A 14048-nucleotide genomic window follows, 5' to 3' on the forward strand; every position below is an offset into this window, starting at 1 on the left:
AACAGCAAGTGGAGGGGATACGCACACAGGCGACAGCCGTGTCCGTGTGCGCTAGGCGCTTCGGCCAATGGTTGGTCGTTTGAAATTTTAAATTTCAAAAAAAATCAAATTCACGCTCTCGAATATACTCACACACACTTAAAGAAAGTGACCATTTAAACTCGTGCACAGAATAGAACCGCACGTTGTGGACATAGCGCACCGACATGTCGCTCGTGGACTGGCTGCGTAGTTCCAATGTGTACCACTTGTGGACATGTGCGCTGGCTTACAGGGTGAAAAAGTGAGTACACATTTTCTTATGGACCTGGCCGCTCTCAGGCTTCTCTCTGGTAATACTAGCCTTACATGAACTATATGGTCTTCGAATGACGTATGGGCTCTGCCTTTATAGCCCGCGAATCACGAATTGCACCCTAATCCGACATCCACTTTACGTAAAGTTCTTTCGGTTTGAATCCGTGCTACATCCGCTTTGCTGTCGGATAAATCTACTCCGAATCGGCGAAAATATGCAAAACACATTATTTACAATCTGCGTAAAAATTAGACGAAACATACACATGTTAATAACACTTCGTGCAAAGAGATATGTTCATCTTTATTCAGATATGTTTTTCCGCACAACAAATCTGTAAAATGTAGAAAAATTGCATTGAGATCGTAAGAAAATTCGTAAAGTAAATACCATTTCAAAGTAAAAAAAACAAAAATGTTTAAAAGCCATCTTTATAAAAATCGTTCTAAAAACCATCAGGAATTGTAGAAATTATTGTTCGCGCGTGTAGAAAAGAGTTTGAGTCTTCAAACACTTATTTTTCAACTTTGAATCTTTGAAGGGAGGTGACACAGCAGTTTCAAAAAATCAAAATTCCGACATTAGTTCTGTACGCGAGCAATAGCTCTACAAGTTCTTAGATAGGCTTTTGAACGATCCCGTAAACACTTCCTTGTCAATTTTTTTTTTTTTTATATATCTCGAACGTAACATAATTAACATAACATAATTTGAGGTAAAACTATTTATTTACGTTTGTTTGCACTTGTAGAATTTCTATACACGTATCTTTATCTCTCTTTTTCTCTTTCCCCCCCTTTGAATCTATATTTGTCTTTCTTTGTATAATAGAAGTAGACAATAAAAATTAAGAGAAGAGATTTTCTTTTCTAATTTCTGGTGAGCATACAAATACATGTATGTATGTGGTAAACGGTATAAAAGTATATAAGTATTGATATTTTCATTGAAGATTTTTTAAAACAGATTTATATACTGAATATATAGCTTTCTCTCTCTCTCTCTCTCTCTCTCTCTCTCTCTCTCTCTTTTTTCCCCCGAACGCCGTATACGGCTATATATGGTCAAACTCACGGTACAAGCAGACAGAAATAACGTACCACATACAGAGGCGCGAGAAGTAAAAGTTTTCTCTCAAACATATTTACTCTTTAAACACATTCGTCTTTTTTTTATGAAATGTTTTTGAGATATTTATTTAATAAATGTGGTATCTCTTCACAGACTCTTTCTATATAAATCATATATCTCAATATTAAACACGTAGTTTTGTTTTGTGTTTTTTTTTTTTTTTTTTTTTATATATATATATAAGTTGCATTATTTTTTTCTATTTAAAAATCCAAGCATTTGCAGCATTTCGATTGTTACGGAGGCAAGCACGAACCGTGACGGAACTTATCTTACCTCAAATTTATTTACTAAGTTACTACTTATTTGATTTAATGTGTATAATAAAAGCTTGCAATTTCACATAGATTATACTAAAAATTTATTAATCAAACTCTTTTCTCACTTTTTCTCTCTCTCTCTCTCTCACTCTCATATATAGTTCTTCCTGTCTCTCTCTCTCTCTCTCTCTCATTTTTACTCTTTCTCACTCACACAATATAAGTTATCGTGTACGCTCGCAATTTATCGTACAAACACAAATGATATATCTCTTTCTTTGTAAAAGATCTACAACTAAAGCCATTTATGCTCATTCAATGGATCTCATAACGATACTGAGTAAAGACGTAGGGATTACTTTTTTCTTTCCTCAAAATACTTAAAAACTTAAACTTAGAAGATATACATGAGCTCTCTCTCAGACGAGAGATATAAAAGAAGTTAGAAAAATTTGCTTTCAGACAATAAACGTAAGGCAGTACTACAATAAAACATTTATTTATTTGAATTTGTCTCGAGTATCATTCGAGAGAACGTTGCGCAGCGTGTAAACTGATAGTATGCGATGACTTCGTAAAAACGGATGTATTAAAAAACACTTGATTCTTTTCTACACCTTTGTTTCACTAGATAGAAACGTTTAATAAGAAACATACTTCTCACGATCGCTAAACTATTCAGGAATACGAATATAAAAAAAAAAAAAAAAAAAAAAAATCAGAGATGAAACCTAAAGGTGTTAAATGTGTTCGTGTTGTGTGATTAATTTTTAAATTTACAATCATCCACTATATGGCCCTCATAATATAATAATACATATAATATTATGTTACACACACAACTCTCTTCTCGCTCATTTATCGTCAGATAAAAACACACCCTAACGCATTTTCAAAGCCTGCTGCGACGATACTATTTTATGCAAAATATTATTTCGAATCCGAACGTCCTCATTGTTGTTGTTGTGTATTCCCTTCGTAGTTTCTCTAATATCAATCAAGTATTACATTTTATAAAGCTCCACACTGATTCAAACATACATACGTATCATCATTTTGTTTTATACGATTCTCATTGCATTATAATTACACTTTCATACTGGTCGTATTTATCTCAATTGTATCTCATATACACACACCTTATTATTATTATATATCGGAGGAGAGATCTTCTACCTATATATTTTTTCAATCCGATCATATACACATTAGAGTCCACATTCCCAAGTATTCACTGCAATCATCTCATTATGTCTATAGTGATCAAATATAAATGCGTAGACATCCTAACAAGTTAAATATAGGTCGCTAGTACATAATAAAAAGATATACACACATATACATACACATAAATATATCATAATTTATATATACATATACATACGTATATCTTTTTATATGACTTTTAAATTATTCGGGTTAGATATACGTACTATGTGTATTTGCATTTATCTAACAGTAAGTTTTATCACCCGCAAGTGTGTCTCTTATCTAAGTATTATGTAACATTTTTTTTTTCCGTGTGAATTTTATTCTTCGGAGAAACAAAAGTTATTTTTTATTGGCATCGTAGAGCTAAGAGACCAATGACACGTCTCTTCCTATTTACGCGCGAATAAACGAAAGATACATATCATTTCTTGCTCGTTAAAAAAAAATGGAACAGGAAGAAAGAGTTTTTTTCCTTTGTAGTATTTATATTATAACAAATTCATGTATTAATACATTTTAGTATAAGCTATCACAAATAAGCTTACAGACATACATACATATTTTCATATATTCCATGGACAGTACTGTAAATGATCTCGATAAGAATGTGCACAAAAACTCTGTTGAGCTACGTTTTTTTTTCTTTCTCTTTTATTTTGCATAGAAAATGCTAAAACGAAACTTAATTAATAATATAATTGTAGTTACGCGGGTTTTTTCTCAGGGAAAATTCTTCGTAAAATAGAAAATTCATTACACAAGAAATACATAATCGCGTCAATCGACCGTTAGTTTCTAAAGAATGGTAACGTCATTTTTGTCGTTTCTATCTTGTGGTTTGTTTTTTTCTTTTTTCTCTTACAGATTAATGGGAATTAATCCTTTGATAAAAATCTTTTCGCATATTTTAGTTATTGTTTCTTAGACATTTAACTTTTTTGTGAGAAGCAATTTATTAATTTCATTACATGAAATAGCATCGCTCGCAGGCAATTGTCCCATTATCCACAACAGAAATTCGAATTTCATTTAAAATTCTATAACAGACAAACAAACAGTCACCACGCTTCGGGCTTACCTCCTTAACAAGAGTGTAGTTTTGCAGACTCGGTTTCAGTAAGTAATCAATATTTATCTGATTTTTTATAATGATGGTGATGTCGCAGGGATAATTACAGCTCAAAGGATACAGTAATTCCTTTAACGGACTGTTCTTCGGATGTGCATAAAACGATCGACAAAGATCACGTAGGATAATTCAATCCTGCATCTCCTCGGGCATTTCGTGCGGATTGAGAATACCTGGTACGGCCATTTGCTGCCGCCTCTTCTCCTCTTGCGCCAGTCGCAGTGCCGTTTCTCGTTCCTCCAGGTAAAGCTCAGAATCGTCTTCACCCGTGTACTCCTGCGAAAAGAAACAGACGTGTTTTATGTTGAGTTTTTTTTAACCAGAAGAAGAACAAACCATTGTGTACCAAGTGTTACTCACTTTGATTTGCACGAGAAAGTCTCTGAGATGTTCTTTAAACGCGGTGATATCTTGATTCAGATGAAATAGTCCCTGCACGGTTATCTTAATCTGATTATCAGTTAAATGCGGGAAAGCTGCTCTAAGCAATCTCGCAACAAATTCTTGAATATATAAAGTATTATCAGGTACAGGGCCAAGAGGTACCTGAATCTTTCCGCGCTCGATAAGTGTGAACATGTAAGCGAGAATCGTGGCATGCATTGTGAGGCCTGTGTACATAAACAAAAACTTGTAGAGATAAAACTACATTAACAGAATAGTAGAATATGCAACTACTTTACCTGCCGTGTGTGATGTATCCGTGACAACACTGAATATATGTTGCAAAATATCCGTGAAGTATGTCTGATAAAAACTTTGACTCGCCTGCTCATGTTGCTCAATATTCAATAGAAGTTGATACAGAATTTGCAAACCTGTATCCGCAACATTTCTCATTGTATGTTTAAAAGCCCATATTATAGAGTCGAGAACCAGTTTGAACTGAGCTGGTGGTATTGAAAGGAACGCAGGAAAACAATGAACATTTACTGCCTGAAGTAAAAGATAAAAATCAACGCTTATTATCAATCTTCGCTCATGTAGAAAGTAAATTAATAGATATACATATATATAGACGTAAAGAAAAATTAATATATGTATATACATGATATTTCTTACTTGCAAAAGAAGGAAAAAGTTTGTCCTGTGTTCGGGGAATTCTTCAAAATCTTTGTTTATCATTTCTAAAGTACACTCGAATACTGCATCGAAGATTTTGGGTACTTCGCTAGTGATATGACCTTCTAATTTGTTTACTATGATGGCCATAGCGCTAAGCACTTCGGGTTCTCTAGCACAATGAACATTAGTCTTTTGATAATCCAGCAAAACAGCATCCAACAATGGTGGTATGAAATTTTCCAATACCTGATTGTAAGAGAAAAATATTTCAATAAGTTTATTTCAACGAGACAAGTTATGCAAGTTCAAAAGTAAACAAGAAAATTTACCATTTGATGATCTGTAGTTCTGCTCACCCAATCCGATATTAGTTTTAACGTTTCCTTTTTCACTACTCGCATACTCTTGATCAGAGGTTGTTTCATAACTATCTCACCATTCACAGCAATCGCGGCGCTTATATTGTCACTCATAACCTAAAACAAATGCGTCTCGATAATAGTAACTGCGTTTTGAAATGTTCTATAAAAAAATTCACAAAAAAAAAAAAAACATACCTTATAAACATTCAACATATCTAAGTATATTTTTCCTAACTGAAGAACGTACGGATGTCCAAGTGCTTTGCATGCTCTAACATTCGTTTTCAAAATGCTCGCGAGTTGTTTCACAGCTTCCTGGTCTTTCAGAACATCTACGTTCTAAAAAAACATTAGTGTTAAAAAACCGTTAGTTTATACGCAAAATATAAATGTTCGATTCTTTTAATTGAGCGCAATAAAAACAACCACATACTTTCGACGCTTGACTGATAATATCGTCCCAAACTTGATTAGGAAGAAGCATATATTTTTCGATCAACTGCTCCTGTGCTACGTTGTCAGGTTGGGCACTTATCATGTAGCCGACGGCTTCGTAGAATGTATGCACCTATAATCGTATAAAATATTTTTATACAGAGAATTGAAAAAAAAGAAAAAAAGATCACATCACATTATGTTAAAAATACAAAATAGAAAGCAATAAAAGGAGCGGGGATTTATCTCACTTGTTGTGTTTGAAGATCGCATATGATGGTGCTAATTGTAGAAAGAATTTCTTCAATGAATGGCATTGGTTCTCCTAGTTGTACAGTAACAAAATGCCTTCTGCATTTTAGTGCTATTTTAATAAAAGTATCGCACGCCATATCTTGTACTCCGTCGTGCGTTTCTGCGACGGAAATCAAAGGTTACTTGTGTTTAGACGCGCATACACAAGCATATACACAATGACGAAAAAAAAAAACAAAGTATTATTCACTTACCATGCATGAACTCAAAAAGTTTATTTACAACAGTCTTTAAAAATTTCCAGTGAGCTCTGAGAAATCGCGGATACTGGCCAACAACGTACATGATATTGCTGGCGATTATAGCTTTGTTATCTTTTCCTTTCTTTTGTTCGCACAAACCAAGCAAGTCCTTGATTACAGTTACTAAAAATCGTTTTTCGTCCTCTTCGTGCATAGCACCAGAAATACTGCCTATTGCCCAGCATAACTAACAAACAAAACACGATAAATACAACACATTATGCTGTTGTTACAATATTTTCTATTGCACATATATGTATATCATACAGACCAGAGAAAAAACTTACCGTATTGAGATTCTTCCAAGACCATTCTGTGCCGTTAACTTGATTTTGCAGCTTCTCTGTCATTACTCTTTCGGTGTCCATATAATCAAGGTGAGTGAGATAAACAAGAGTTTCTCTCATATTTTTGTACAAATTTATCGAATCGGTATCCTTCATGAACTCTCTCACAACCTCTCCGTTTTCATTTTCTACGACAAGAACCTCCTCCGGTTTTGCCATTCGGCTTATCATGATGTACCGCACTTTCGTCAAGACCGGACCGTAAAATACTCTTCGAGGAGCGGTAATGTTTTTAGGCATGAAAAGCGCCGGTGGAGAATTCACGAAAGGACTCTCTTTGTACAATTCACACGCCAACCCGTTCCAATATTCCAAACAGATTTTAAATATTTCAACTTCCTCAACCTCGGAAATAAGAACGAGATAGTGCAGCGCTTTAAGTAGTGTGTCGTTCAATTGTTTCTTCTCTATTAGCTCGCCGTGATCTTTCAGAAAAGTGCAGAGAAACATAGCTAGGTTCTGGATAAAATTCTGTTCTTGATCCTGACCAGCCGCGTAAGCTTCGCGTATATTGGTCTCCAATGGAAGCATAGCTTCCAGCTGTTGCATTGTATTGATAAATAGTATCACGAACATGTCGTCATAATTCGGAACAGTTGAGGAAACCGCTGCTATCTCAGTGAGACACTTCAAAGTCACATTCCGAAATATTGGTACATTCAAGAACTGCAAATTAGAGAACCACAATTGTTAAAAAGTGATGATTGATACGGAACGGAGATTTGTTTAATATGACAAAAAAAACAAGAAAAATGTCCTACTACCTTAAATATTAAGGTGGTTATTAATTTTGTTTCAAAGATGTAACCGAGTGGTATCCAATTTAAAAATCTCAGTAGCGTCTCCAACGTGACTGCTACCAATGGTACATTTTGAGAGTTTTCCATTACAAATTGACAGAGCTGGAATATCTGTGAAAATTCGCTGCACATAGTGTCCTTAAGATGTTTCGCCTTTGTTTGTGTCATTTGACCACTAGAAAAGTCAAACACTTCTTCTGATAGTAATTTCAAAATCGCCATATTATTTTGACATAGACTTTCGTTAGTTTTACTGGCGCCCACAATGTCACTGATAAAAGACTCCCAGTTTTTTGGCCACTCGCGTTTTAATACCTAACAGAGAAACAGTGTGCATAAAAAAAATAAATAACTAAATTACCAATGTTTTTTTACAAAAGACATACATTACATTTGAGTTACTTACTTGAACGAGGATCATATTTAGCTTGTTAAGATAGACTTTTGAAGTTTCCATTGTCTCAGGATCGCTGCTTGTTTTTATGATAAGGCCTACGATATATTTTTTTATACCCTCACATTGATTTCGTGGTAATACTTTCCATCTTGTCTTTATTACTTGCTCCAGTATTTGCAAGCCATAATATTTTGTTTGTTGATTCTATGCAAAAATGTGACAACGTTACTTACACGCACATGTGGGAACACTAATAAAGAAACAAAATTGCTTTGTTGCAATATAAATTTTTACCTGTGAATATTCTAAAATAGTGTCTACTCGTGTCCAAGCATTTGGATGTTCTTTAAGAGTTGTTAATACTTCTTGAGCAACTCTCTGTTGCTCTCCTATACCGGTATACATACATCCTACTATATTGTCAAGAAGCGTTATATCTAATTTCTGATTGAAGTCCAATAATTTAGATGCTTGCTCGGCCAAAGTTGCCATTGTATGTATCGCAATTACGTCTTATCTTCTAGATGAGAAAAACAAACATACAAACTTGTTAGTTCCAACAATAGATCATTTTTTGGAGAATCGGATTGATCATGAGTGTACATGTTCGAAGTTCTGAATACAAGACTGATATATGTTAAGTTTATTTGTGATCTAAAAACTTTAACATTGAAAATATACTTATGACCAATGCAAACAAAGATACAGTCTATATATATACATGCGTGTACCCTAAAATAAACACAATAGAGTGAATTTCGTTGCACCCAATTTCTCTCTTTGTATAACTCAAGCGCTAACTTTATCTTGTTGTTCTTTAAATCGACACTTTGGATTGGAAACAAATCTCGAGATCGTGTATAAAAAAAACGCGTGACGATGAATAAAGAAATTAAGCGGTACGTACTCTTTGGGGAAAAATAAAATGTTACACGGAGCCGCGTGCTCGCTCTCTCTCTCTCTCTCGCTTCCTCTCTCTCTCTCTCTTTCAAAACTTCGACGCACGTGTCCGCGTCGTTGCGAAAAACGAATGGAATCGCGACATCAAAAGGCATCGGACGGAAACGAACGCGATTCTTAACCGCAAACGAAAGATTGTTTTTTAACGCGACCGAAGAAAAGGTCAGCGATCCGCGCGGGCCGCTCTCGATCTAACCTACATTTGACAATAGGAAGCAAGGTTATGTTGCGAGTTCGGGATGCGGGATTCTAACACGGGGGGAAAACAAACAACGCGACCGGGAAACGGCGCGATTTGACGGGGAACGCGCGAAACGTGACGGCGCGTTTGGCGGAATTGCGCGATCCCGTCGCGATTTTCGTCAAAACGTTTTCGCGAGCGGTGCGTGCCGAAGGATCCGCGACGGTTGCGTCGTCGTTGGAAAACGATAGGCTCACGAGCGCGAGGTGCCGCGCGATGATCAACCCGCCAACTTACCGTATTTCACACTCATAAACGTACTCTCCGTTCGAGAAGTAAAAAAAAAGCACACCGTTCACACCGACGATTAAAATACTTCGACGCAAATTACCATGCATAAAAGGGATCAAACACCACGACGTGCTGGTTCCCGCGCACCACGACAAGATTTCGTACTTTCATACACTCGTCATTCTTCACTGCATCTCTCTCTCTCTCTCTCTCTCTCTTTCTTTCCCCTTCTCTCCCTCTCTTCCGCGCCAAGCGCTCTCTCGCTCGCTCTCTCGCTCACTCTCTCTTTCTCTCTCTTTTTCTCTCTCTCTCTTGCTCACATACAATCTTTCTCTTTTTCTCTCACTCCCGTTTATCTCAACGCGTTATATTCCTCCCGTCTCTCCCTTTTCTGCCATCGATGCTCTTGCGACGACGGTCACACTAGCGAGAAGAGGTCGAAGCTACGTGCAAGTGTCGCACAATCACTCCCGATACCCACCGTGACCGCTCTTTGTCGTAACCTCGTGCTCGTAACCTCATGCGAGCCGCGTCTTTTTTGATCGCCGGTCTTACGAAGAACAACGTGTTGCCGAAAGGCGCCGTTTTGCACCTACTACTGCGTCTCGTCAAAATCCAACCTCCTCGAGATTTTCGAAAATAACAACAAGATGGCCGAAAAAAGTTTACACGACCATTGCGGACGTATCCGCGACGACGATTGGCCCTACGTCGGAATTCGGACCAATCGGGTGCGAGCGACGAACGGCGATTTAACGTGACGTCAGAGAAGCGGCATCGTCGACGTCACGCAAACACGTGCGTTTCCTTTTGACGTAACAAAAATCTCGTTTCGGAGACGGTCGAAATTTTGATGGAATTTCGATGATCTGACGATAAGAGATACTTTGTATCGCGCAATTATTCTCATTGCAATTTCAAACCGAACTAACTGATGCGATTTTTGTTTACTTTTTTCAAAGGAGAGACGAAATAGATTTTGCAATTTGAGTTGAAAATGCGACATTATTCTCAAGCGGTTTGACTATCTTCTAGTTGTTGTACGTCTCAGTATCTAAATCGACGATATGTGAAAACGGTCTGGCTTTTGCTCCTTCCTCTTGTGAAAGGAGCGTGCGCCGTATAAGCGAAGAAGAAGAAGAAGAAGAAGATATGTAGAAATGTGTGCAATCAACTTCTCGCTTTTCCGAGAACTGCGAATGCCAAAACGGAGAGCGAATTGGTCATCACGTTTGCTCTGGTTTTCAAGCACGCGATTGACCGCCGATTAGAGTTTTCCCTAGAGTATCCTTATAGCCCAATCGAATGCAAGTATCAAAAAACGATAAGATCTTAGACCTTAATTTATTTTCTCTTACATTTTGCCGGAATATTCTGGCTCAATTTTTTTATTTCTAAATAATTTCTCGATAACTCTATCTAAAAAGCAGAGAGAAGACTGAAAGCGGCTAGAGACAAGTGTCGACTCTACACTTGTGTAGACTCGTGCACACTGCACGGAATAGAACCACGTTTGAACATAACGTACGTACCGACAAGTCATTCGTGGACATGGCTACGTAGTTGACAATGTGCACCACTCATGGACATTGTGCTGGCTTAGGCCTGGTTTATGCGGGCAAATAAGGCCTTGTTTTGGCCTTGTTTATGCGGGTAATAACTGTTAATTTATCCCGGAATTGGTACAGTTCAACTATAAGATTTCAATGCTTCTGTTATATTCTGTTATGCTTCCGTTAATAAACAGAAATATTAAAATCTTAGGCCCGCATAAACCAGGCCTTACAAAGCGGAAAAGCGATTACATTTTCTTATAGGCCGCTCTCAGGCTGGATCCTCATGCAGACACCGGCGCTTTGACACCGAACGTTGATTGGTGAAAAGCAGGTGGTGAGGGTAAATTAGAGCTGCCGTTTAACGTCACCATCCGCTTTTCACCAATCAACGCTCGATGTCAAAGCGCCGGTGTCTGCATGAGGATCAATGAGGATCCAGCCTAAGTCTTCTCTCTGACATAATTTTGGATAGGTGGTGTCGTGGATTTGACCATGCCCGTTTTTAGCCCGTTCCACATTGATTGCAAGCGCAAACGCAAGATATAGATCTCGTAGAATTGATCAATCACGCTGGTCAATTGGCTGATTTGATCAATACGATTAGTCAATTCTATCAGACCTGTTCCTTTCGTTTGTGCTTGCGATCAATATAGGAACAGGCTTTAGTCAATTGGCTGACTTGACTAAATAATGCGATTGGTCAATTCCATGAGATCTGCATTTTGCGTTTGAGTCTTGCACTTAATGTGAGAACGGGCTTAAGATCGGAACTGTGCGAATAATAATCGCTCGTAAATTCCCTATGAATCATCATTTCCTAAGAACCAATTAGCACGACTGGTGTTATCAGAAATCGCATGCGCAGTTTCGGAACGTTATCTTGTGACATATGTAATACGCCTTTGCAAAGAACAAAGTGTCAAAAAACAAACGCAGCAGGCGAATATTTTCGGAGTAAATTTTCACAACTTAACGTAAGATACACAGCTAAGACAGGAGGACACATTTCCAAATTTTCGTACGATAAATGGCGGCTCACAATTATCTGAGCGATCCGAAAAACCCGTTCTTCTCGTTGGAGGACGACGTGGACGATGAGACGTTTCTAAAGAACGCGCCAGCGAGAAATCAGCCAGCGGGACGTTATCAGAATTACAACAATGACTTGACGCAACAGCGTCAGCAATTGTTGGAACGTAGGAAAGAAATAGAGGACCGAACGATAAAATCCTCAGAGAGATCTGTCTCCCTTCTGAGAGACTCTGAGCAAATTGGTGTGGCTACAGCTGAGGTAATAGTAACGATCATATCAGTTCTGTATAATGTCGCAAGCATGCTGATAACATTTTCAACCTTGATGGAAAAAAACAATTTTTTATGCTGAATAATATGCTCTTTTTGTTACGTATCTTGGATCTGAAAATCTTATGAAGACAATGTATCAATTTGTGTGGCTGAGTTTTATAATCAAAAATATCTTTGTTCAAAGAAATCTGAAAATCTCCAAAGAGATTTTGTGAAGGTTTTTTTTTTTAAAGAAAGAGAAGAAAAACTTATGGAAATATAAGAAGATTAGCTTTATCTTTTTTTCAATATTTCTAGTTCTAAGTTACTTGACCTATATATATATATATATATAAGTGATTATTTTAAATTTACTTTTAATAACATTCATTTCATTTATTTTTAATTGATTTTCAAAAACAGTTCAAACACAAAAGAATTCTCACAAAAAATGTTTATTCAAGGTTGACTATATATGTAATAATAATACATAGTAAATATTTGGCAAAGTTAATTTTCTCAGGTATCTGCATTGTCATTAATACAAATCAGAAATTTGCAAGCAAATTTGATTTCAGGAATTGATTAGACAAAGAGAACAGTTACAGAGAACGGAGAAGAGACTAGATGATATCAACAGTACATTAAGATTTAGTCAGAAACATATACAAGGCATAAAAAGTGTATTTGGTAGTTTAAAGAACTATCTCAGTGGAAAATCTCTGGATGCTCCGATACCATCGACTAAATTGTCCGAATCATCAAGTTCCGGATCCGTAACGTCTCCCGCGCTGTCCAACACGCTGGAACAAGTGCAGAATAACATGAGCAATTCCTATTCGTCGCCAAAGATACGAGACAATTTTGATGACAATCATGTGGAAGACACTAGACCAGCTAGCGACAGAGTGACCAGAGCCCTCGAACAGAATCTGAATGAGATGAGCGGATCGTTGGCGAAATTGAAAAATCTGGCGATCGGTTTGTCCGAAGAGATAGATTTGCAAAACGATCTGATCGACAATATCACCGATAAAACCGATAAAGCGGATATACTGTTGCAGCAACAAAATAAGGACATGTTACATTTGCTGAAAAAATAAGCTTCTAAATAAGTCATATCAGAGAGATTACTTTCTTGAAGAAAAGTATCATGATATTAACAATTATTTCTGCAGCTGCATGTTACACAAATGACATATATGAATCTTCAACGTTAATTTGTGTGGTTGAATCATAAGCTGCGCAATAATGAAACGCCAAGTATTTTATAGTTTTTCTGCAATATAAGTATACTGACGCTATTTAGAATGATTTCCTGTCAGCACACGTGCGATCTTTCACGAACAACAATTCCATGCAGTATACGTTTTTAATATGCGAGTATTCGAGCGCGTATAAAAAAACATTTCTTAATTAACGTTTCGTGAAATTTCGTAGTCTTTAATGCAAAGACAAAAAACTGTGATAAGCATACATACATATGTATAATGCGCGAAACAATTTTGTTTCTTATTGCAATTCATTTGCTGTCGAGTAAAAACCAAGTGCATGACTGTCGGGAAAATAGGAACAAAAAAACAAAACAACTGCATATCGACAATTGTAACAAAGAAAAAAATTTGTATGTCGTATTAATTACAATTTTTAATAAGAAAATTGTTATTAGTAAATCGTTACATGCAATTTATATATATTTTTTGTATATTTTAATATTAATTCCTTTTTCGCGTAAAAACAGTTTTTTTTTTTTTCGAAATATTTAGCACAATTTGAATCTCTG

At 36.6% G+C, this 14048-nt stretch overlaps 2 protein-coding genes across 5 annotated transcripts; one reads left to right on the plus strand and one right to left on the minus strand.

The window, feature by feature from the left end:
• Positions 1-2172: 2172 nt before the first annotated feature.
• LOC109853218 (exportin-1) lies at positions 2173-10054 on the minus strand. 4 transcript variants are annotated; one of them, XM_020425105.1, is made up of 14 exons: positions 9907-10054; positions 8288-8513; positions 8003-8197; positions 7561-7911; positions 6737-7462; positions 6402-6636; positions 6144-6307; positions 5891-6025; positions 5653-5796; positions 5425-5571; positions 5093-5341; positions 4714-4966; positions 4391-4641; positions 2173-4306 (listed from the first exon to the last, which is right to left on the minus strand). In XM_020425105.1, exons 2-14 carry the CDS (start codon positions 8483-8485, stop codon positions 4160-4162), a joined length of 3195 nt encoding a protein of 1064 aa, XP_020280694.1. In that variant the 5' UTR covers positions 8486-8513; positions 9907-10054; the 3' UTR covers positions 2173-4159. The 4 variants fall into 4 exon arrangements, with proteins under 4 accessions (XP_020280694.1, XP_020280693.1, XP_020280692.1 ...); XM_020425104.1 differs by lacking the exon at positions 9907-10054 and adding an exon at positions 9526-9630; XM_020425103.1 differs by lacking the exon at positions 9907-10054 and adding an exon at positions 9432-9623.
• Positions 10055-11809: 1755 nt separating this feature from the next.
• LOC109853214 (synaptosomal-associated protein 29) lies at positions 11810-13846 on the plus strand. Its single transcript, XM_020425100.1, has 2 exons — positions 11810-12272; positions 12844-13846. The coding sequence occupies exons 1-2, from the start codon at positions 12009-12011 to the stop codon at positions 13366-13368; spliced, it is 789 nt and encodes a 262-aa protein (XP_020280689.1). The 5' UTR covers positions 11810-12008; the 3' UTR covers positions 13369-13846.
• The last annotated feature ends 202 nt before the right edge of the window (positions 13847-14048 follow it).

This window comes from Pseudomyrmex gracilis, unplaced genomic scaffold (assembly GCF_002006095.1).
Source record: "Pseudomyrmex gracilis isolate BER0280 unplaced genomic scaffold, ASM200609v1 scaffold_45, whole genome shotgun sequence".
Taxonomy (NCBI): domain Eukaryota; kingdom Metazoa; phylum Arthropoda; class Insecta; order Hymenoptera; family Formicidae; genus Pseudomyrmex; species Pseudomyrmex gracilis.